Genomic DNA, 22,212 nt, shown 5'->3' on the forward strand with positions numbered 1-22,212 from the left:
TCCGAGCCCGTTTCCTCTCTCTTTCTCCCTCTTCCTCCTCTCCCTTTGTTCGCTGCAGCGCTCCCCCTGCTCTGCGCACTATTTGCCTTTCAGATTTATTTGACTTTTCAGCAGCGAGGGAGGGAAGCCCCGTCGGCGCAGCACTTCCACCCGGAGATCGGCTATTAGGGATACCCGGGCTTCTTCAGGAAACACAAAGGCACCGAGTGCCATAGCCAAAATGCACCTGCTTTTCTTGCAGCTTCAAAAAGCCCTTGTGGCTGCTGCCTCCCACTTCTCCAGCTTTTATTTATAGTCTGTCTTGCTCTCGCTGCTTTTTTCTTCTCCTTTCCCCAGCACAGCTGAGCCGCTGAACTCGTAACGTCGCGGAGATATTTCTCCATCGGCTTCGTGCAGCCATTGCAAAGGACGCGGAGAAGAAACCAGGTCCCTGCAGGAGCTCCTGGGAGCCTCGTTACCGTGCTCTTCGTTAGCGCTGATCACCCTTTGTGGGTGGCCAGGGAGGGGCTGAGGCCCTGCACACCCGTGCCGCTGATGGTGCTTGGGCAGAGCTGGCTGCTTGCAGCCCTCTCCTGCAGCGAGCCGGTGGCCCAGCTGGGGTTTGCTCTATTTTTTTTCAAAATTTTCCTTTTTTTTTTTTTTTTTTTTTTTAAATCTTTCCAGAGTGTTGCTCGGTGCCGTGCCGATGGGGCCGGTGTTCATCTCTGCAAAAACTCGGTGCTCGCCGCGGCTGCCCGCTCCTCTCCTCCCAGGGGAAGGTGGCGAGAGGACACGGCAGGGGGAAGGGCGGGAGAGGGGGGCTGCGGACCGAAATAACAGCCAAGAAATTAAACAAAAACAACAACAACAATAAAAAACCCTATCACAAGGCGAGAGGCTTGCCATCTGCCGCGTGGGTGCCGGAGCAGGAGCCGCACGCCAGCCCCGCGCTGCCTGGGTACCGCCGGCGCCAAGTGACTCAGCACCGGGAGGGATGCGCTGGGATTCCTCGGCCCCGCGCACCCCGAGAAATGTCCCCAGCCCAACGAAGGGACCCAAAAAGGGGGAAAAAAAAAAAAAATCCCCCTGGGTACCCGCTCGTAGCCAGGGCTGGGAACCCATCCTGCCGGGGTCGGACCCTTCGCACCTCCGGTGGTACCTCGGGGAGGAGGAAATCCAGGTGGAAGCGGGGATTTTTCGCAGGAGCCGCGTTTCCATGGCACCCAGCAGGGAGGTGTTATCCACGGCCCTGCCGCTTCGTGGGGTCCAGCAGTGAGAGCAGCCCCGGAGCCCACCCCGCCACCAACACCCACAGCCCGCGGGGCCCATCCGGTGGCACAGCTGCCACCCAAATGTCCCCAGACGTCCCCAGATGCAGGCTGGGCACTGCTCACCGCGATCCATTTGGGGTGGCACCTGCATGGCTTTGAAACCCCTGCGTGTCCCCTCCCCGAGGTGTCCCCTGGGTCCCACCTTGCTGGGGCTGAGCACCACCGGGTTGCGGGGCCGGCAGCGCCGTGTCCCCGTATAACACAGCCCTCGGCGTGCTGGGGAGGGAGACAAAAGCCCTATTACTCACTGCCGGGGAGGAGCGCACAGCACATTACTCAGCCCCTCCATCAGACGGGTTTATTCTTCACCCATCAACCTGGGGGAGCGGCGAGGAGGAGGAGGAGGGTGCCGGGGGGGTGATGGATCCCCCCGAGCGGTGACAGCCCCTCTTCCCCCCTGCCTGCGGGATGCTGAGCCCGGGGGACACGGTCCTGGGTCACTGTCCCCCTCCAGGGACAGCTGGGGCAATGGTCCGAGCACAAACTGGTGCTGTGGTTCTTACTGGGGGAAAGGTGGGTGTGGGAATGGGGTAAATCTCAGCCACGGGGGTGGCAGCGTAATGCTGGGGGGGTTTCTGGAGGGACAGGGGAGGAGGCTGGTGTCCCAACTGCCAAAATCCCTGATGGGTCAGGGCAGGGAGCGAGCCACTGGGGTTGCTCCTGGCCAAAAGGACTTTTCACGAGTTCCTGCTGGCCCTACAGCTCCATGTGTGTCCTCAGCGCATGGATCAAGGCACTGATAGTATGGCACTCGGAGCTGAGTCACGGGCGAGGGATGAGCCAGCGGCGGATTTGCAGCTGTGCACTTCTTAACGGAGCAAAATCACAATCATCAATGTGGGTTCGAGCTGGGAGGGGGATTTTACGTGGGGGAGAGCATCGCTGCTTTAATTTGGGGGTGCGGGGAGGCAGGATGATGGGGACAAATGGGGACGGCTTAGGGGACATCCGCCAGGATGGGTTGGGAGGCAGCAGTGATGAATGGCCACGATGAGGAGCACCTGGAGCCTCCAAACCCCATGGGGTCACAGCTGCGGGTGGTGAGCCCTTAAATAGGGGAGCAGGGACCCTCCCAGCCCCTTGGCTGCTCTGCACCACCTCCACCACCCCCAGCTCTCCTGGCCAGGTACCGGGGACACTGCAGGGCTGCGCGATGAGGGGATGCTCGATGGGTTTGGGCAGTGCCACGGCTTTGGGAAACTTGCTGCCTTTGCTCCGCTTGCAGAAAATCTGTTTCTCCCTCCTTCTTTTCCTGCTCTCGGCACGTTTGTCCCCACCAGACCTGGCTGGGGGAAGCCCCCGTCCGTCTGGAGGCTGGGTACCCCACGGATGGTTGCCTGAGCGACTGTTGCTCCCTGCAGCATCCATCGCAGGAGCCGTCGGAGCCATTAGCATGCTCTCAGTGCTGCGGTGCTGGAGAGCTGCCGGGGGCTGAGGGTCACCTGCATCACCTTGCTGTTTATCTAGCAGCTGTACTAAGGATCTGCTGGCATCCCCGTGTCCCGCTGCTCCCATCCCCTCGTGTGCTGCCCTTGAGACGAGGTGCCCGAGCAGAGACCTGCGTCCGTAGGAGATTTGGTGGAAAACCAATTAGGATTTTAGAAGCAAAGGAGGGCTGTTAATTGACTCTATCCTTGCAAATTAATAAGGCATTGATGTTATTGTTTAACTCTGCATTTGGAAATTCAGCATGAGCCTGGTGATGTTTGGGGGGCCGAGAGATGAGCAGGGGGCTGCGGAGCAAGGAGCAGATTGGGGGCTGCTCTGTGTGCTCAGGGTATTTCCATGGGGTATTTGCCTGGAGACTTCCCCAGGGGTTCTCTAGTGGGGTATGCAATCCCCAGGGCTGCCTTACTTCTCTGCCTCACCCTATGTGCTTATATAGCCCGGTGCTGATGGCTGCTACCAGCTGACAAGGGCAGCCCTGCCCCTCTAGGATAAAACCGGCCGAGGTGTCCGGGTGCTGCGGAGGGCAGCCCGGGAACGGAGCTGCTGGAGCTGCTGTTGGGCTCTCCCGTGCACGAGGATGATGGCACACAGGAGGGGCTGTCAGGGAGAGTGATGAACATGGGCGGACGGCAGCTGGTGTGACAAACAGGTTGGCTGGGGTGGGAGGCATCCGAAGGTGTTTGTTTTCCAGGGGAAGGGAGGCATCTGAGGAGAGGAGCGCAGCGAGGAGGGCGCTCGGCAGCGCTGCGCCCCCAACGGGGCTGGGGGCTGACCCTGGGGGGTTCCCATCGGGTGGCCGTGACAGCGGAGGTGTTGGGGTGCCTGGCATGTCCCAAAGGAGAAGCAGCATGGGGAGGTGGTTTCCCAGCCCCTGCAGTGGTCAGAGGCAGGATGAGGTGCTGGTCACCCTGGTTTGGGCTGTCGTGGTCCCTTGGGGATGCTTAGATGGGGCTGTCCCATCTGAGCATCCCTCCAGGGAACTGAAGCACACTGCCCACCCCTATCCTTTTCCCACCACGGAGCACAATTCCCCCAGACCATAATCCTTTCCCAATCTGTAAGGCAGAGGTGTGCTGAAAACTCTGCTGATTTTTTTTTTCCCCTCTTAAGGACTTCTTTTGGTGCCTTTATTTTACTTTCCTTGCCCCCAGCACCTAACCTGGCTTAAGCTGGGATATTTCAGCTCCTTTTTCTGAGCCTGACCCACTCCTGAACCAGCATTTTGTCACCAAATGACTTAATTTTGAGTCAAAAATATATCAGTAAAATGCATCTGATCAGTGCCATCTAAAAATAAGCAGCCTCTGTGGGTCGGAGCTCCAGCTGGGGAAGAGCAACAGGTATCTGGGGCTGATTTATCTCAGGGCTGCCCGGTCCTCCTTCATTAAACTGAAAGGCTTTCTCTTCTGCTTTTTTCTCCCCAAAACACCTGGTTTTGGGTCTCAGCATGCCTCCCGAAGGGAAGCCCAGCATGGAGCGAAGACACCCGCTCAGCTCTCAGCTCCGTCCTCATCCCAGGCTGTGCGAGGGATGCCTGGAGAAAAGCATGAATCAGCCTTTCTCGGAGCACACGGCGTGACGAGCTCCCGGCGGCTCCCCCGTGGGTTTGCCTCACAGCCCTGCCTGCTGCGGGTGGGTTCTTTATGGGGCTGATTTCTTTGGGCATCGCTGGTGAGGCAGAGCCACAGCTCTGGTGTCCTCACCGGGGGACGGTTGCGCACCAAATGCTTTTGCATCTCTGCAGGCGTTGCAAAGAGCAGGGCTGCATTCTATTGCCATTAGAAGAAATAAAAATCAGTTTTTTTTTTCCCCTCTTTTCTTGCTAATGAGGAGTCAGGCACAGGTGGGGAGAGCAGAATGCAATTGGAGGTGGAGGACACAGCACTGGGGATGTCAGCCAAGGGTTTCTGTCCCCAAACCATGGCACGGTCAGTGCCTGGCTGCTTTGGCGAGGTCACACTGCCTTGGTCCTGATGCAGGACCCGCAGGAAAAGCAGGCAGCAGCACGGGGCACAGCGATGCCTGTGCAAAGCATGTGCAGCCCGCGGGAAACCCTGCAAGGCCACTGTGTCCTTGTCAGCTGGAGGTGACACAGGTGCGTGCGGCTGCTCTGCTGCTTTCCCTGGGACCTGTGCTTGCAGCAGAGCAGATCTCGGGCTCCCCTTTCCCACTGTGCTGGGGGACGTGGTGGCCGTGCGAGCGCAGAGCAGTGGCCAGCGCCGGTGGAGCCGCAGCACAGCAGGGGAACGGCATTTTTTTGCTGCGACAGCTTTGCAACAGATTCTCTGGCGGAGCTGACTGCAAACTGCAATCCTAAACTGTAGGACGACTCCTTTTTCCAGCCTGGGAGTGTGAGAAACAAATTTGTTTGGGTTATAAAAACATATTAAAAAGCAACACATTTTGTTTTGCAATATACATAGTTCTTCATGCCAATTTTTTTCTTTTTCTTTTTTCTTTTTTTTTTTTGTAATGAGTGCCTTCCAGACAAAGATGTTCCTTAATAACTTTTTGTGGAGGTAATTGCTGGGGAGATGTTTCGGAGCGCTGTGCAGGGAGCTGTCAGTCACAGCCTCCGCTGATGGCTGGGTGTCACTGGGTACGGGAGCAGAAGGCTGGGAAGTGCCTGGGTCCCTCTCCTGGAAAAGGATCCGGTGCTCGGAGAGGTGGTGCCCAGCTGCGGGAACTGGGGTTGCTGGAGCAGCACCAAAGTGGGTGTTTGCTCACCAGGTGTGCCCAGAAGCATGAAGGTCTAGTGCCCAGAAGGTTGAAGTCTTGCTGTCTGTAGTTCTGTAATACTTCACTGATGCTGCTTAGCTCTCCCCCAGACCCTGAGTTATGATTGTCATGCTTTGAGGAGCATTTTGTGGGTGCCACCAGCCTCTCTTTTCCCTGGACTGGGGGATAGCATCCTCCTGCTGGCTTGCTTCATGCCCAGGTGACAGCTCGGGTCACCAGCAAGGAAGGAACAATGTGCAAGGGACACCCAGGAGCCGAGGGCAGGCTTGGACCCCGAGTCTTCAGATGGAGGAGTCAACTCCTCTAAAAGTCACCCCAAGGAGAGGGGCCAAGAGGCAGGGGCTGGGGAATGGCTCCGGGAGGTGGCATCTCCAAGGGGTTCTGGGCTTGCCTCCCCTCATGGTGTCCGGCTGCATGTAGCTGGTTTGGTTTTGTGTTTTTTCTTGGAGGAGACAGAGGAGAAGCTCAACAGGTGCTGGTTGGGGCTTTTACAGTTTGGATCCTCTGTTAAAAATAAACACATGTTTACGGAAAGCCATCCCACCAGGCTAACCAGGCACTGCCATCAGTTCTTTGTCTGGTTTAGAAGTGCTCCGTCTCCTCCTGGTTTCCTCACTACAAGAGGTTAAAAGCAGAGTTTGGCACCGCTTCTTCCCATCAGCTTTGGTTTTATGGAGCTGCTTTTCCTCCTTGCCTCTCTGGGCTGGCCCTTGCCCATCTCTCCCAGGTCCTGCCATGCTCGTGGCCCATCTCAGGGGTCTTCATGGGTCTGTTTTGGTGTCGTTACAAACAAGCTGATTGCAGCTGACCCCTGCACCATTTTCTTGGCAACTCTGTTTTCCCAAGTCTGTGTCAGCTGCTCTTCAAATCAAGGAAAATGCCTGTGGGTTATTTTTTTAAATGGCACTAACTTTGATTTGTAATTAAAACACACTCCATTTAATTAGGAAGGTATCACACAACCTTTAGAAACACGACTATCTTTATATATTTACTTCCATTGCTTGTGTTTTCCTTGGTGACTCGAGTTCCAATTAAAACAACCTCCTTATTAAACCGTCAGCTCTTAAATAAAACCCAGGAGCTAAAAATACAGCAAGGCCACCGAGTGCCCTCCCCATCCCTTCCCCACACCTCTCCCGCGTATCCCTGGCTCGGTGCTCGCTGTGTTTGTGGGCAGAGCACCGATTGCTCCAGGTCCGTCTCCATCCGTGCTCCGATGGTCCCTGCAATGGGCACACTGCTCCTACTTGTTTAGGGTTTGCTCCCCATTAGGGTTTTCAGCTGCTGCGATCTCAATTCCCTGGTTCATTTCCCTCAAGCTTTCTCCCTGCGTAATGCAAAAACTTGCTGGGTTCAAATGCACTGAGAGGAGCCCAGCTGAGACGGGACGGAGGGGCTGGGTTGGCCCCAGCAGCGATGCTGCAGTGGGGAAGATCCTGATGCAAACATTTTTGGGAAGCCTTTGCGGGCAGGAGGAAGCAGCTTCGCTGTGCAAAGCTCGGCTTGATGTGCATCCAGCTGTAATGTGGTGCTTGCCGTTGCTTTAGCAGGACCAAGGGGAACAGTCTGCTTTCGCTCACAACATTTCGGTATGATACATGCATTTGCAATATAGGAACAATAGCCGTCCTGCCAAGCTAAACATGAGCTGTTCCCCAAGTTGTCGGCATTTTGCTTTTTGCCAAGGGTCTAGAGAGGAGGCGGGTAAACAGCCATTAACTCGTAGCAGCAGCAGAAAGGTGGCAAGGAGAAAATGAATCACAGAAGGAACAGGGCTGGAGGTGGAGGAACCCCTCTGGGTTGATTTGACATCGGTGGACGCTGATGGGCTTGCCCTTGGAGCCAAAAGGGCTTTGTGCTTTGGGAAACTGAGGCAGGGGCTCCACCAGCACCGCAGGGAGATGTAGGGTACCCCAAGGACCATCCCATTGCCCGGCTTTGGGGCCAAATCCTGCATGGAGCTGGCTGGGACGGGATGCTGGGCTCGCCCCCCAGGCACGGCGCTCGCTGCGCGCTCACCGGCGAGGTGATTTCCCAGAGGTGCTGGAAGTTGCCTTAAAGCGAGCTGTCAAAATGATGTCAAATCGCGCCTGGCGGGCTGCGCGGGCTCCCTCTCTCCCGATACATCGACTGTGACAATTTTGTCAAAGCTCCTTTTTGAAAAGCTGTTTTGACGGGGTGCTAATGGCTCCTTCTTAATCAGGCAGTTGTGAGCGCGGACGTCCCCAAACGCATCGAGCGGAAGCCGCTGTGTTCTGTTATAATTAACAAAAATGATAATAATGGGCTTAAAGGAGAACAACCAAGGGGCTGGAGCCTCTCGGAGCCGGGGCACGTTGGCAGCTCATGCATTCCGGTGATGCTCCCAGTCTGCAGAGGCCCAAGGTGGTGTCAGCCCACTTTCTGGGAGCTCAACCCATTTTTTGGGAACATTTCATGGTGCACGCTGCATCTCCGAGGCTTTGTTCGGGGTGGGGGGTACAGGGCTGGGGCTGTCCCCGTGAGCAGGGAGCTGCCTTGGCTCACATTAATAAAATGCCAGGTTAAAAATAAAAATCAATAAACGTCAGATTACCGAGATGGGATTAATATCAATTTTAAAGAGCCCCCCAACATAAATAACTACCCGGCGTAGCCCAGCTAATGAGATTGGGAGCCTCAGCAATCAAGGCGAAGGATTAGAGATGATCAGAATAAATCCCAAATGATGAGGGGCGCTTCCAAAATTTATCCTTGTGAGACCCCACCACCACGGCCATGGATATTGGGGTCTGGGTACCAGCTCTGCCACCTGGCTGCGGCAGTGGGTGCTCGGTGCCTGCTTGGACATCGGTGCCGGCCGCCCAAAATTCTGCAGCCCCCTGCTTCTGTTGCATGCCGCAGTCACATCCCAGCTGTCCTGCAGCACCTTGTGGGTTCCCACCACCCTGGGCTCTGCTCGAGGCTGCAGGGGCACTGGGGACCCGTGGGGTGGCATTTGGACCTTGTCTGAAGCCTGCGTGCCCGCGGCCACCTCGCCACCACCCTTGGGTGCCCCCAAGCACCTCCCGCAGCCACCCGTGGTCTCCAGCTGTGCTCTCCCTTCCCGGTTCCTGGCTTAATCCCCGTGTGTTTTTAATGTCTCTGCGTGCCTCTAAGCTCTTCCGCACCCAGAGGCCAAATGCTCCTTGTAGGATTCAGACGGCTCCCCTGTGGATTAAATGGGATGGCTGCAAATTCCTTGTAATTTCCTAGCGCGGCTGTGTTATCTGCTCGGGGCCGGTGGGGGCTGCAGGGGCGGCCCCCCCATTTCCCATCCACGTAACACGTGCCGAGGGTTAGCGAGCGATCGCGTGCCTGGGCTCTGATTGAATTAATCAGCTGGAGTTGGGCACAGGGGGAGGTTTGGGGGGGAATTCCCTTGATGCTGGGGCTTTCTGGGTGCTCAGGGTTGTGTGGTCCTGGAGATGCGTTCCCTGCTGCCAGGTCTCTCGTATGGAGCAGCGAGCTGGTGTTTTCAGGTCCTTGAAGGCTTTTGCCCTAACCATAAAAACCATGCACGGTGCTAGGGATGGAAAGCACTGTGTAAAGCCGGCCCCCCGGTGTTTGGGGTGCCGGGGGCGTGGTGTGGGGGCATCCCCAGCGAGGCCACCGCTGCCTTCCCAGGGTGGGAGCGTGGATTTGTCTTTCTGATGCCTCAGTCAATGGCATCGACTGGGCTCGAGCGAGGGTTCGATTGTAATTTGGTCGGAGGGCCCCACGCGGAGTGCCAGAGGAGTAATTAGAGCAGCAGGGGCGGCACAGGGCTGGCTGCTGCGAGGTCAGGGTCTGGTGGGGATGGGAGAAACGTCCTGGGGTCCCTGCAGCACCCTGGGGGCGGCTCCTGCACCCCCAGCAGCTGGGACACCCCTTGAAGACCCCGAGCTGGCGGGAACAAGGGGATTTCCATGGCTAAGGGAATCTCCCAGAAGCTTGGCAAAGAAAAATCATTTCCTTAGCGTGCTGCAGGAGGCTTCCCCCATCCCTGCCCAAAAAGAGGGGTCTGGGGACCCCAAGGACCCCGGGGGTGGGTGACGGGGCTCCCGGTGGGGACCAGATCTTGCTGTTTTGGGGGAAATAGGTGAAATTTCCCCGCAGCCCAAGGCAGCCAAGCAGCCCGAAGCTGGGATGCAATCGATGCTCTCGCACAGAAGCTGTTCTGGCTCTCCCTTGCCCTCGCAGCTTGCAGCTCGCTGGCAGATCCCACCCACACAGAGCCTGGCTGCTGCTTCCAGCACTGGGGCTGCGCTGAAATGGCCTCGCTGCGCTCCCCCGGCGAGGATTTCTGCCTGTCTGGGCAGGGGGTTTAGCTCTGAGCTGTTCCACGCAGAAGGGAAGGGGGGCTCGTGCCTGACGGACACCCCCAGATTTCTCCTTCTGTGCTTTTTAGGGGATGCTGGCACCGCGCATCCCGGCCGGGCCCCGGGGGATGCTGCACGCAGCCGGGCTGGGAGAAAGGCGGGGGCGGCTTTCGGGGCTGGGTGGGCGGAAGGGAAGGGAAAGGAGGATGTAAACTTGAGGAAAAGGTCAGGCGTGCTATAAATAAGTGGCATCCGGGGAAAAAATGTCAGCGTGCAGCGGCAGTGACACACACCAGGGCCCGAGATGGAGAGGGTGTGGTGGCTGTGGTCCGATCCGGATGATCGTATCCATGGGGATTGGGGTAATGGGGTCTTGGGTGTAAGGGCACAAAGGGGACTTTCCCTCTGCTCACCAGCCAGGGATGGGACCAGGCTGCTCCCGCCTCTGCTGGGGGAGGCGGAGAGGAGGAGGCTGGGGAGGATGAAGGTGCTAATAGAGACAGATGAGCAGCACTTTCTGTTAAATGCCCTTATCCATTCTGCTCCAAGAGCTGTGCAGGAGGGCCCTGGAGGTGAATTTGGTGGGTCAAAGCACAGCTCTCCTGCTAGCTGGGTGGTTACTGGGGATGCTGCTACAGCCAAGCAGGGTTTGGACATGCATCGGTTGCAAGCTGTCCCACAGTCCAGCTTCTTGGGGCCCCCAAAACTGTCCTGCTGCTGCCTAATGGGGAAAAAACATTTCTGGGTTTGGGTGATGGAGCGATGGGTGGGCAACCTGGAGCCTCACAGCATCCTTGGGGGGTTTGGGGCTGGGGGCAGGCAGCAGCACAGGGTGCTGCACAGCCTGCTCTGCCCATGCTGCTGCCGGGACATCCCCTGGGCTGTGTGGCGCGCTGTGCTCGAAGGCTGATTGCACATTTGTCCCAAAGTGGTGTGACTCGCTGCCTAATCATCCTCCCCAGCAGCCCTCTGAATGCAGGGCTGATTGCTGCCTGCTGTGGGGGGAGCGGACTCGGGGCCAAGCCCAGCTGCGGGGAAGCGGTGCCGGCAGCCGTGTGCTGCTGGCGCTGGTTCAGCGGCGAGCTGAGGACTGGCGAACTCGCCCCTCGGGTTCGTGCCTGTCTGGAGCTGTGTCCTGCAGCATCCCGGGTCTTGGGAGTCACAGAGCGAGGAAGGAAAAGCTCCCAGCTTCTTGCCCCCCAGGCAAATCAAAGGCAGAGGGAGAAGGGCAGGTGGGAAGCGGTGCAGTGGGTAACGAGAGCTGCGTTCGTGATTTCTGGCTGGGGATTTCCTCCCCGTCACTGCACTGCAGTGTCACCCGGCTGTCACCTGCAGCCTCCGGGGCCCTTGTGGCTTGGGAAAGGTTTCGGGCTGTGGCTGCGATGCCCTGAGCTCGGAGCAGGGCTGAGCCACGTGTCCTGGGGCTGCGTGCTGTGGGGCAGCGTGGGGAGCGGGCACGTGGGGTTTCCGTGAGCCCATCCTTGTGGTGTCTGGGCTGCAGCCATTGGGGGGCCGTGGCCTCTTTTCCCTCTACCTCCGCTCACGTGCGCACGCAGGAGCAGGTAGCTGGGAGCACGGTGGCCCTGGGTAATCCCACCCCAGGTTGTTCTGCTCTGCAGGAGCTCGTTTGCAGCAGGCATCAATTTGCCCACCTAGTGAGGGGCAGCGAGCCGCGTGTCCGTGCCCGGGGGAGAGGGGAAACAGCTCTGGCTGCAGGGACATGGCTTGTCCCTCCTGCAGGTTCAGCTCTCCATGCAGCCCCCGGGTTGTTCCATTTTCAGGAGGCTATCTCCAGGACGGGGAGGGGGGGGTTTGGTTATTTGGTGCTGGGGACAGCCCCGAGACCCCGCTCAGCCCCCCGCGGTGCCTCTGCTTAGGGCCACTTGCAGTCTCCTCTTTGCAGCAGCATCACTGCAGCAGGGATGTGCACGGCTCCAGCCCCCCACCGCCTGCTCCCCTCCGAACAAAGGCGGCTCTGAGCCTCCCCTGCCTCTTGGCACGCTACAACAGAGCCCTTCTCTCCGGCAGCAAAAGCCCTTTCCAATCCCCAAGCCTGCTGCAGCCCCCTTCCCTTCCCCAGCTCCCTCCTCCCCGCTTCCCCAGCCAGCCCTGCCGCGGGGACTGCAGCCAGCATGGCACCTGCTTGTCCCCATCCCTTTTTTGGGGGGATCCAGAGGACCTGGCCACGGGGGCTGGGGAGCCCGGCTGCAGCCTGCAGCAAGGAGTGGCGCGGGGGGAGCGCTCCTGCCACCGGTAATTACCGGAGAGGCTGCTGCCACATGATTAGGGGACGTCAGCAGAGTGTGTCACTGCTGATGACACGCTGCATGTGCAGGGGCTGGAGAGGGTGCCAGGGCGAGAGGTTGGAGCACCGGGACTTGGCACTGAGCCAGCCTGCCCGCCCGACCTTCGGCGAGTCACCCGTGCCTCAGTTTCCCCATAGAAGCTCAGCAGCTGCAGTGGGGCTGCGCCCCCCTCCCCCCTGAGGAGAGCTGCACGCTCCTGGCTTTTTTGGGGGGATGTTCTAGGGGAAGCCAGGACAAAGTGTCGTTACTCACGGCGATGACAGCGCCGATGACAAGTCCCCAGCCTCCAGGAGCACGTGCTGTGCCCATGCTCCTCGCGTGGGGCTGCGTTCCCCGTGCCAAGAGGCCCAGTGAGTAACGGGGTGGGCGGCAGCACCGGGGTGCTGAGTGGGAGCGGGAGCTTTTGCACAGCAAAAGCTGGCGAAAGTTTGCCCCATCTGGGGGCAAACCCCGACCCGCAGGCTGGGTGGGGGTCTCCTGCCCCGCCTGGGCTGCCTCTGCTCCAGCACAAGGTCCCATGGAGCTGAGCCCGGCGGCTTTGGGTCTCCCCAAAAAGTTGGGGTGCAGGTGCTGAGCCCATCCCCAAGGTGGGGACATCTCGCACCCGGGGCTGCCGAGAGCTGTGTTTTGGCTGGAGAGGTGCTTGAGGAGATAAGGATGGGGTATGGCATTCCGGGAGACAGATCCTTCTCGGAGGTTAATAAGACAAGACAGGCAATTGCTGCCGCTTGATACAGGGAGCGTCGTGTGAGTGAGTCTATTAGTGGGCTGATGAGTAATCAGCTACGTTGGAGACCTGCTAACGGGAGGAAAAAGTTGTTAACGTGACTCAGCTGACCCCTCTCCGCAGAAGTTAGCGTGTCTTTTCTGAAATACCGCAGGTGGATTGCTCCACGCCTTGGACGCGCAGCCGGGAAGGCATGGCAGGATCTTCCTCCTTGCTTGCCAGCTGGAGTCACGCGCCGGCGATGAGCCACCGGGAGAGGAGAGGGGCCAGCAGCTCTCGAGCCTAACCCCAGCCCCGAGCCCGTCTGCCTGCTCGTCCTCCGGCAGCTCCAGCGAGGAGCTTTTCAGTATCTCCAGCCCCGCTGTGCTGGCAGCGATGCTTCGGGCTGGCTCAGCACTTCGGCTCCCGTCCTCCCGCGTGCCTCGGGTGGGGATGGGGCAGGCTCCCTCCTCCCGGTCCCCTCCCGGAGCAGGGGGGAGGTGACAGCTGGGCGATGTGGGATGCTGTGAGACACCGAGTCCCACTTTCCAAATGTGGGCCGTTGCCTCCCGAAGTGCAGGAGGCAGCTCTCCCGGGAGATCAGGTGTTGCGAGACTCGTGACTGTACCATGCAAATGCTGGGGGCTGTGAATAAGCACGTACTTGTGCTCCACGTGGGCTGGAGGTGCCGTGGTCCAGGCGGCACAGCCCGGGGCTCGTGCTCCCCGGCCGGGTCACGGCACGAGGGGCTGGCAGCAGAGCCACAGGCACCGGCACCCCGGGAGATGCTGTTTGCAGGTCAGCCCCTCTCCGACCGGGCAGGTTAATCAAGAGCAGGGCTTACATAAAGCACGCTGGGTCTCCTCCTGCAGTCCATGCCCTCGCCGTACCACAGAGCCTCCCTAGGGTCAGCTTTTTTTTTTGTTTGTTTTTGCAGCCCCAAATGGAGGGCTGAACCCAAAGCGTGCTGCTCTGAGGGCTGGCCAGTTCTGAATTTCTAGCCTCAACCTGCACCTCGTTCCTGTTTTTCTGGTGGTACCCAACCCTTTTTCCTCCTCCCTTGATCCCAGGAGCCAGGATGCAGGGAGCTGGCAGCAGGACGTGGCCCCAGTGCCCCGAAGTGCAATGGGGAGAGCCACGTCCCCAAAGTCTCTTGGCTTGAGCAGCGCCCTTGTGCTAGCTTGAGGATTCCTTCCTCTTGCAACTGTCAGTGCACTGAAAAAAGAAAGAAAATAAATAAAAAGCAATGACATTTTTATCCCTCTTGTTAGGCAAAGTGGTAAATTTATCGCTGGGCAGTTGTCAAGTGACTCAGCCGTACGCGGCAGGCTACGCTCTCCATGGCTGCTCAAGGGGCAGAGGGGAAGGGCTGTCACCGGGCGCTGCCCTACAGTGACTTTTTCCCCTTTTTTGTGGCCTTCTGAGCTGGGGAACAGCAGGGTTCCCCAGCCCAGCGGTGCGAAGGATGGATACCAGCAGAAAGCTGCTCCCAAAGCTGCTCCCCTTGGAAAGAGACGCTCTTTCCCTGCGGGGTGGGAAAGTGCTGACCCCATGGCGGTGGCACCGCTGTGCCCTGCGGGGACGTGTCCCGGGCGTAGAGGTGTGTGTATGGCCGGGCTGGATCTGCCCCCGGGCACGGGTGGGCTGGCAGCTCCCTTGGGGCCGAGGGTCCGGGCACTTCTTGCCTCGCCGGCTGCCTTCACCCGCACCCGGCTCCGGCACAGCCGAGTGGTGGGAAAGTACACAGAGTGCCCTGCTCATGTAAATAAACCCGGCTATAAATAGAGAGGGAGAGAAGTGTGAAAACAGTGGGGAAGGGATTTTATAAAACTAGCAAATTAGTCTGGAAAAACAAGGGTGTGAACCGGCAGCCGTGCTCCAACCCGAGCCCATATTTCCAGTTCCTTGATGGATGATGGGGCCGCGGTTGGGCGCGCGGCTTGGAGAGGTGCGGGGCTGGGTCGCCCCCATCCATCACGGGCGAACACCACTCCTGGTGCCTCCCACCTTGGGCTGTGTTGGCACGTGTGTAATCAATGCCCTTGGTGCTTATTTTGTTCTTTTTCAAATCATGGCGAAGCCCAACTAAAGCCATAAAGATCTGGTAATGCTGACCAGAGCGTGGTGCCCTTGCAGACGGGCTGGCCTCTCGCTCCCGAGCGCGCGGCACCAGCTCTCCCGTGCAGATTTGCAAGCTTTCACTTCAGACCCGAGGGCTCGGAGCTGAGTCAGGCTCTTCGGAAGTCGGGGGTTTTGCTGGGGAAGCAAACTGCCGGGAAGTCTGCACGAGCCGGGGCAGCGGTGCCGGCCCTGTGCTGCCCACTGGTGTCACCATGAGCAGGGCACGGGATGCTCCCGGTGCTCCCCAGACCCTGTGGCCCTTTTTCCTCCTCGCCAGGGCACGCATGGGAAGAAGAAGGGGGAGAGCAGCAGCTGCTCGAAGCTCTTTCCAGATCCTCTCCTGACGGCTTGGGCATCGGGACCTGGCGAGTGCTGGGGACAAGGCCGTGCCAGGCTGTCCCCTCCTGGGCTGCCTGTCACCCCGGGGAGGTTCAATGTCCCGTTTCTGTCACTGTCACACTCCTGTTTGCCAACCTGGCATCGCCAGAGGTCTTTGCCGAGAGGAGAGGGATCCCACGGACCTGTTCCTGCCATTTTCTGCGGTCTTCCAAAGGTAACACGGGCGGTGCAGGTGGCGGTGACACGCGGCAGGTGACGCGTGGCGGTGACCGAGCTGCGTCGGGCAGGTGGCACAGCTGGTGCCAGGGGTGGCGTTGGCACCGAGCTGTGGTGCCAACGGTGACGGCTGTGGGGTGGTGGGTGCACGTCACGCCAAACCGAGGCTGGGGCACAGGTGACAGCGAGATGGCACAGCAGGGCAGGTGGCTGATGTGGGGCGGTGACACTGAACCAGCGCAGTGATGCGGGGACACACACAGATGGTGGCAGGGATATGGGCCCGTGCAGGGTGGCAGGGCCAGATGGCAGGGCTGGTGGCGGGCAGGGTGGCACAGGGGGACAGGGAGGTGGCGCTGCTTGGAGTGAGGTGGCACATCTGGCGATGGGGGTGGCACGTGAGGGACAAGGGGGTGGCACTGCGTGGAGGCAGGGGACACGTTTGGGGATGGAGGGGACACATCTGAGGATGGAGGGGACACATTTGGGGATGGGGGCGGACAGAAGGGCACACATCTGGGGGCCAGGAGGGGACACATCTGGGGATGGGGGTACACATTTGGAGGCCAGGAGGGGACACGTTTGGGGAACAGGAGGGGACACGTGGGGACGGAGGGGCCATATTTGGGGACGGAGGGGACAGTAAGGGACAGATTTGGGGACAAGAGGGGACACATCTGAGGCCAGGAAGGGACACATTTGGGGACTGGGGGGGACAGTAGGGGACAGATTTGGGGATGGGGGACGGATTTGGGGATGGGAGACACATGTGGGGACGGAGGGGACGCATTTGGAGATGGGGGACACATCTGGGGACGCAGAGGGGACGCAGAGGACACCTTTGGGGCCGGGAGGGGACACATCTGGGTACAGAGGGGACAAATTTGGGACGGGGGGGGGGGGCCAGCAGGGGACACATGTGGGCACGGAGGGGACGCAGGGGACACAGCGGGCGGCAGCAGCGCGGCCCCGGCCCCGCACCGCACCGCCCGGGCACTGCGCACCACACTGCGGCGCACTTGGGGGGGGGGGGGCGGCCGCGGAGCGCGCGCGCGCGCACCAGCCAACCCACCTTGAACCGGGCCCCCTCCCCCCCCCCCCCCCCCCCCCGTTTTTCTTTTTTCCCCGACCAATCGCCGCCCACTCCGCCGGGGGGCCGGGCCAATGGCGGGCCGGCGGGGGCGGCACCGAGCGGCTAAAGGGGCCGGGGTTAGGCTGCGCCCCCCGCGCCGGGCGGCGGAGGCAGGTGCGGCACCGGCACCGGCGGGATGGGAGCAGCGGCGGCCGGTGGCCGGCCCTGAGCCGCCCCCTCCGGCCCCACCGGCCCCGGGGAGCCCTGTCCCGGCCCGGCCGAACCCGCCCCGCCCCGGCCGGGCCGCCCGGCGGGCGGAAGATGCGGCGCACCGGGGGCCGGTAGTACTATGATTTGGTATGTGGCCGCTTTGGTTGCAAGTGTGCTCGGCGCCCGCGGGGTGCCCGTGCAAGGTGAGCGTGCGGGGGGGGGGGGTCGGTCCCCGGGGGGGGGGGGGTCGGTCCCTGGCATGCGCCGGTTGGGAGCGGGGGGAGTTGCACCGGGGGGTTTGCGCCCGGATTGCGCCGGGGTTTTGCGCCCCAGTCGCGCCCCGGGCTCGCCCCGCGCCCCGCAGCTTGCGGCCGGGTTTTGCAATGGGGGGGGGGGGGCCGTGGGGAGCGCGCCCCGGCGGTGCGGTGCTCGCGGCTGGTCGCGGTTCGGGATGCGGCCGGGTTCCCTCGGTGCTGGTGCCTGGCGAGCGCTGGGCGCGGTGGGGGGGCTCGGTGCGTTTTTATTCCCCCCTTTTAGGAAAAAAAAAAAATAATAATAATAATAATTAAAAAAAAAATAGAGGGATTGTGTGCCGTCAGGGCTTTGCGCCGGGCGCATCTCCTGAAGGCGCCCCTCGTTTTTGCGGTGACCTCCCAGAGGGCAGCGGCTGCGAGTCGGGAAGTTTATGAGACATCAGCCTGCAGCAGCGCCGAGCTGCGCCGTTCTCGGGCTCCGGGCGTTGGGATGCTGCAAACGCTGTGCGTGTGTGTCTGCGTCTGCTCCCCGGGCTCGGAAATTCGCTTCGGAAGAAGTTGATCGGGGCGAGTCCTCGCTGGGGACGCGGCCGGCTGGGTGCGGGGACAGGCAGGGTGTCCCAGGGGGGTGCCTGTCCCCCGGGGGTCTCTTGCTCCCCGTTTTTTCCTTCCAGCCTCCTTGGGGAGCAGGACGGAGCTCGCCCTTCTCTGCAGGGCTGTGCAAGGGTAGCCTGGGAGAGCGAGGAGAAACGCAGAAGGGATTCGGTGCCTGCCCTCTCTGCTTCCCCTGCAGTACCCTGGCGAGGTCAGCGCTTCCTTCTGCAGCCTTTGGGGGCGATTTTGTCCCCCCACGTCCCTGCCCGGGGAAGGCATCCGTCCTCCTCCCCTCCCAGGGTGGCCGCAGCACCAACCAGGGTAAAGTGAGGCACAGGGTTGTCCAAGGTCAGGAAGGAGACAGCAGCAGGGGATCACCCTGCTTTTCCTGCTCTGCCTTCCCTCCCGTCAGCCGCCAGCCTCCAGCCATCCCCGCAGGTAGCAGGTGAGCTGCAAGCTGCCTGCGCTCTCCTGCTGCTGCTGCAGCGCCGGCTCCCAGCCACGCCGGGCTCCCCAGCCCCTGGGCGCACCGCAGCCCACCCGTGGGGCTCCCCCCCCAATGGGTACATGTGGGATTGGGGTCGGGATGGGGCTGCCCTAATGGGGTTGGGGCCCCCCCGGCAGGGTGGGCTGCAGGGGCGCGCGTACGGCGAGGCGCGTACGTGATGAATGAGTGTGCCGTGAGTAATGCGTGGGTGGGCGCCGCGCGCAGCGGGCGAGGGGGCGCTGCGGGCCAGCGCGTCCCCCGCGGGGACACGGCGCGGGGACGGGGAACAAGCGGGCGCCGCGGTGCCGCGCGCCCCCATCACCCCAAAGCAGGGGCTGGAGCAGGAGAGCAGGGGTTTTATGGGGGGTTGCTCCCCCCGCCCCAATTCCTCCTAAGCACCGTGGTGGGGGTGTAGGGTGTTGGGGACCCTGGTGGAGGGGCGGGAAGCAGGGACACAAGTGGGTGGCTGTCACCCCGCATCGCTCAGCAGCTACTGGAGATGATGTTTGCAGGGGATGTGGCTGCGGGGAGGGAGCCCGCGGCGTGTGCCGAGCTGCCTGGCTGGTGGCAGCGCCCCGTGGGTCTGCTGGTGTCCTGGTGGCCGTGGGCGTCCCCTGGGAATGCTGCGTGGCTCTGCCCCATGCTGGGCTCTGCTGCGGTGGCTGCTGCGGTGCCGTCCCCGCGGTGTGTCCGCCCTGAGTCACTGCACCCTGGGCGTGCGGGCAGAGCGAGCCAGGGCTGCGGTGCGCTGTCCTGCCAGGCTGGCGATGCTCTCGGGCTGAGATCTCCCTCTGCATGCTGAACACGATGCTGTTTTTGACACCCCCAGGCTCGGTTTCAACCCTCCCTGCCTTGCTGGGAGAGGTGGCCTTCCTCCCCCTGCCTCCTCCTCCTCCTCCTCGCAGAGCTGGGCAGAAGCACGGTGCCTTGCAGCCCTGCTGTCCCCGGGCAGTCCCCTGGCCTGGCGAGGCTCTCCGAGGGCTTTCCAGGCGTTAATCCTCTCAGAGAGCGCACGTTATCCCCTCTTACAGCATGGGGGAGGAGAGCGGGGACGTGCCTGTGCCAGGGCGCATCGGCAGTGGGTGTTGGGGGGAGGTTTAGGGGGGGGCCCATCCTCCCAGCGTTCCCGTGGCGCTGTGACGCTGGGGCTTTCCTCCGTCTCCCGCCGGTGCGGCGTTGCAGAGATGCTTGTGGGCACGGCGTGCCGAGGGGTGGCTCGGTTTTAGGCAAGGCTGCCATCGAGGGGGCCGCCCGGCCCGTGGCGGTGACCTTGGCTTGGGGAGACACTTGCCTACCCGTGGCGGTGCCGCCACTCGGGTGCTGCATCCCGCGGGCTGCCGCTGCTCTCCCCGCGCTTCCCTGGCAAGGGGTTGGCTTGGCACTGGCGTTGGCCAGCGGGGGCTTGGCCCAGTTCCCCTTTTTATCCTTTCCTGGAGGATTTTTTGCCCCTCTTGACCTGTTGGATGGAAGGGCGGGGAGGGGCGTACGCGCCGTGGCGCTCAGCGGAGGATTCTCGCGGTGATGCTTTTCTGGCTTGGTTGCCTTTCGGCTTGGACGATGCGGCTTCCCCCGTGCTGGGAGGACTCTGCAAACCTGCGTTCCCCTCCGGAGCTGCTGCAGGACAGGTCAGCGCGTTCACCTCCCTGCTGGAGGGCGGCAGCGAGGCCCTGGAGCTGGGCGAGCAGCCGGCGCGGTCCCTTCCCGCGTGGATGGAGGAGCCTCTCTCCCTTCCCTTCCCTGCGGCAGGCGTCTCCCGAGCCCGAGGCCCTCGGTGACCAGCTGGCCTCGGAAAAACAACTCCGTTCCTCCTGCTTCCTGCTGGAGAGGCTGGCATTGGTGGGAGGATTGCCTGAGCCAGGAACAGCGTGATTCAGGAGCTGCTGGCGGGCGGCGCGGCTGTCAGCACGCCGAGTGCTCGCATCAGAGTTATGAGCCGGAGGACCGTGACAGCGGCGGGGCGGTGGGACCGGGGCGCGGAGCTGCCGTGGGTGTGCGGGCGCCAGATGCAGCAGCAGGTCTCCCCCCGGGCCGTTCCTGCTCCGGCAGCTGCTCGGGGAGCTGCTGGTTGTTGCTGGGAGATGGCTCCCGGGAGGTGCCCGGCCGCTGGTGTCGAGCGCGGGGATGCCCCAGCTCCGATTCCTCCTGGTGGGATGGCGCTGGGGCGACGGGGACAGTGCGGTCACCGCCGGCAGGTCACCTTGTGCGCTTCATCCCTGCACCCCAATGGGTGGCACAGCGTTGGGTGCGCACCCATGGGTGCCGATGCACCTGATGGGCACCATCCCACCGGTGTCATCGCCGTGGGGCAGCACCTGGGCTCGGGATGGCACCGGCTGCTGCACGGGCTGTCCCTTGTCCCCACGACGGGGTTCGAGCTCACCGCCAAGCTGCTGATCCCGCGCCACCGCCGCCTCTCCCTGCGTGACCTTGAGGCGAGTCGCTTGACCTCCGCGCGGCGCAGTCCGTCCATCTGGAAAATCGGGTTTAAAACGCAGGAATCTGGCTGAAAAAAAAAACAGATGCTGCTTTGAAGCTGGGGGAAGGGGAGCGGGCTGTGTGGCGGCCGCCCGGGGACGGGGACAGGCAGATGCTCTTGGGGGGCTGCGAGCACCCCTGGGTGCACGGGGGGTGCCGTGCTTGTGGCTTGCAGGGTTGGGCTGGCTCTCTGGGTGGTTTTATTGAGGAGCGAGCAGCTCCTTGCAGCTTTCTGCCTTCTGCGTGCATCCCGTGTCCTGCAGAGCTGCATCCCCAGCCGGTGTCCCGGTGCCAGCCCCTCCTGGCCCAGTATCGCCGGCTTCTTCAGAGCTCCTCGGCCTCTGCTTGTCCTTGGGGCGACCCTGCTCTTCCCTGGGATGCTTTCTGCTGGCCCCATCCTTCCCATCCTTCATGGGATGGGTCCTGCAAGCACATCCAAAGGGATGTCCCCTGTTTTTACAGCCAAGCCTCGTGCCGCCGTGGCTTTGCCTCCCTCTTTATGGGACAGGAGGGATTGAAAGCCCGGATCTGGGTGGCCCCAGCCTCGTTGGGAGCCCCGTGATGGCATCGTCTTACGTGATGGCAGCCTTCCCTCTCCCGTTGGGATGTGTTCAACTCCACCTCCACATCTTGTATTCTTGCCTCCTGGCACGCTGTGTGCTTTTATTTTTCCTGGATCCGCTCTGATGACGAAGCCTGTTGATTGCTTGTTTTTTCTTTACAAAGCACCCCCAGCTCGGTGTGAGCTACTGCTCCGGGGGGGTACTTGGGGTTCGCATCCCCGCCGTGGCTCTCGCTGCTGACCCCGTTTCGAAACCGCAGGTTAAGTCTCGAACCCCCCTGAACTTGGCTGGGAAAATCAAGCGCGTTTAAAAATACCCTTTCTGTTTGTGCTCTGTTTCTTCTGGCATCTGCGGGTTGTTTTCAAGCATTTCTCCACAAATGTGAGGGTGAGAATCGCTTCTTTTAATGGAAAGCTGCAGTCTCCATTATTTATACCCTTTCAAGAGCTGGGGCGTCAAGGGAAGCCTGAATGCAGCGGGGTCGGGAGCAGCACCTGGGCTGCGTTTGTGGGTTGGGAAGGGGCAGAGCCCGTGTCCCTGACCTGATGGGTGCCCCGTTGCTTCCTGATGGGCACAGAGCTGGGTGCTGTCCCCATTCCCCTCTGGAAGTGGGGACACAAGGACACGAGGGGGGTTCCTGCGTGCCCATCCTTGACGTTCAGCCCTGGAGTGGGGAACCCGTGTCCGGGACCTTCATTTTGGGTGGAAGAGTGCTGATTTGGAGGCAGCGGGGCTGATTTGGGGGATGCTGGGGGCTTGTTTGCTGTGCTGCCCCTCGGCCAGCCTTGCCTGCGTGGGGCTGAGCGCAGCCACGCGTGCCGTCACCCGCCGGCCTGCGGAGGGGACACCGGCGCTGCGAGCTGCCAGCACTGACCTATTTTTCCTCCACGCACGTTCTGGCGCTTGCAATCCCCAGGCCGTGGGTGTTCGGTGAGTGCTGGGCCTTTGGGTGAGGCAGGAGCTGCTTGGGGTCACCTTTGGGGGACCCAGGAGCAAGCGGCTTCCAAGCAGGAGTTCCCCAGGGCCCGTCCCCGTGGTGTCTGGGTGTG

General features: G+C 61.3%; 1 protein-coding gene and 2 long non-coding RNA genes across 8 annotated transcripts in view; all 3 read left to right on the forward strand.

Annotated features, from left to right (window-relative positions):
• Positions 1-822: 822 nt before the first annotated feature.
• LOC121058705 lies at positions 823-4,571 on the forward strand. Of its 2 annotated transcripts, XR_005814309.1 has the most exons (3): positions 823-1,823; positions 2,672-3,408; positions 4,206-4,571. It is a non-coding gene; the product is annotated as an uncharacterized LOC121058705 (long non-coding RNA). The 2 variants fall into 2 exon arrangements; XR_005814308.1 differs by lacking the exon at positions 823-1,823 and having other exon boundaries at positions 1,997-3,408.
• Positions 4,572-10,073: 5,502 nt separating this feature from the next.
• On the forward strand, positions 10,074-14,090 carry LOC121058649. The gene is made up of 2 exons (XR_005814280.1): positions 10,074-10,182; positions 13,008-14,090. It is a non-coding gene; the product is annotated as an uncharacterized LOC121058649 (long non-coding RNA).
• Positions 14,091-16,804: 2,714 nt separating this feature from the next.
• The window catches only part of IGSF9B (immunoglobulin superfamily member 9B), a 53,094-nt gene continuing 47,686 nt past the window's right edge, over positions 16,805-22,212 (forward strand). For all 5 annotated transcript variants that reach the window (XR_005814246.1, XR_005814245.1, XM_040534306.1 and 2 more), the window contains exon 1: positions 16,805-16,993. Coding sequence is in view for 3 of the 5 variants with exons in the window: in XM_040534306.1 (XP_040390240.1) it covers positions 16,930-16,993 (64 nt within the window). In the remaining 2 variants the exon portion in view is untranslated. The remainder of the gene's footprint in view (positions 16,994-22,212) is intronic.

The sequence above is a fragment of the Cygnus olor genome, chromosome 22, assembly GCF_009769625.2.
Source record: "Cygnus olor isolate bCygOlo1 chromosome 22, bCygOlo1.pri.v2, whole genome shotgun sequence".
Taxonomy (NCBI): domain Eukaryota; kingdom Metazoa; phylum Chordata; class Aves; order Anseriformes; family Anatidae; genus Cygnus; species Cygnus olor.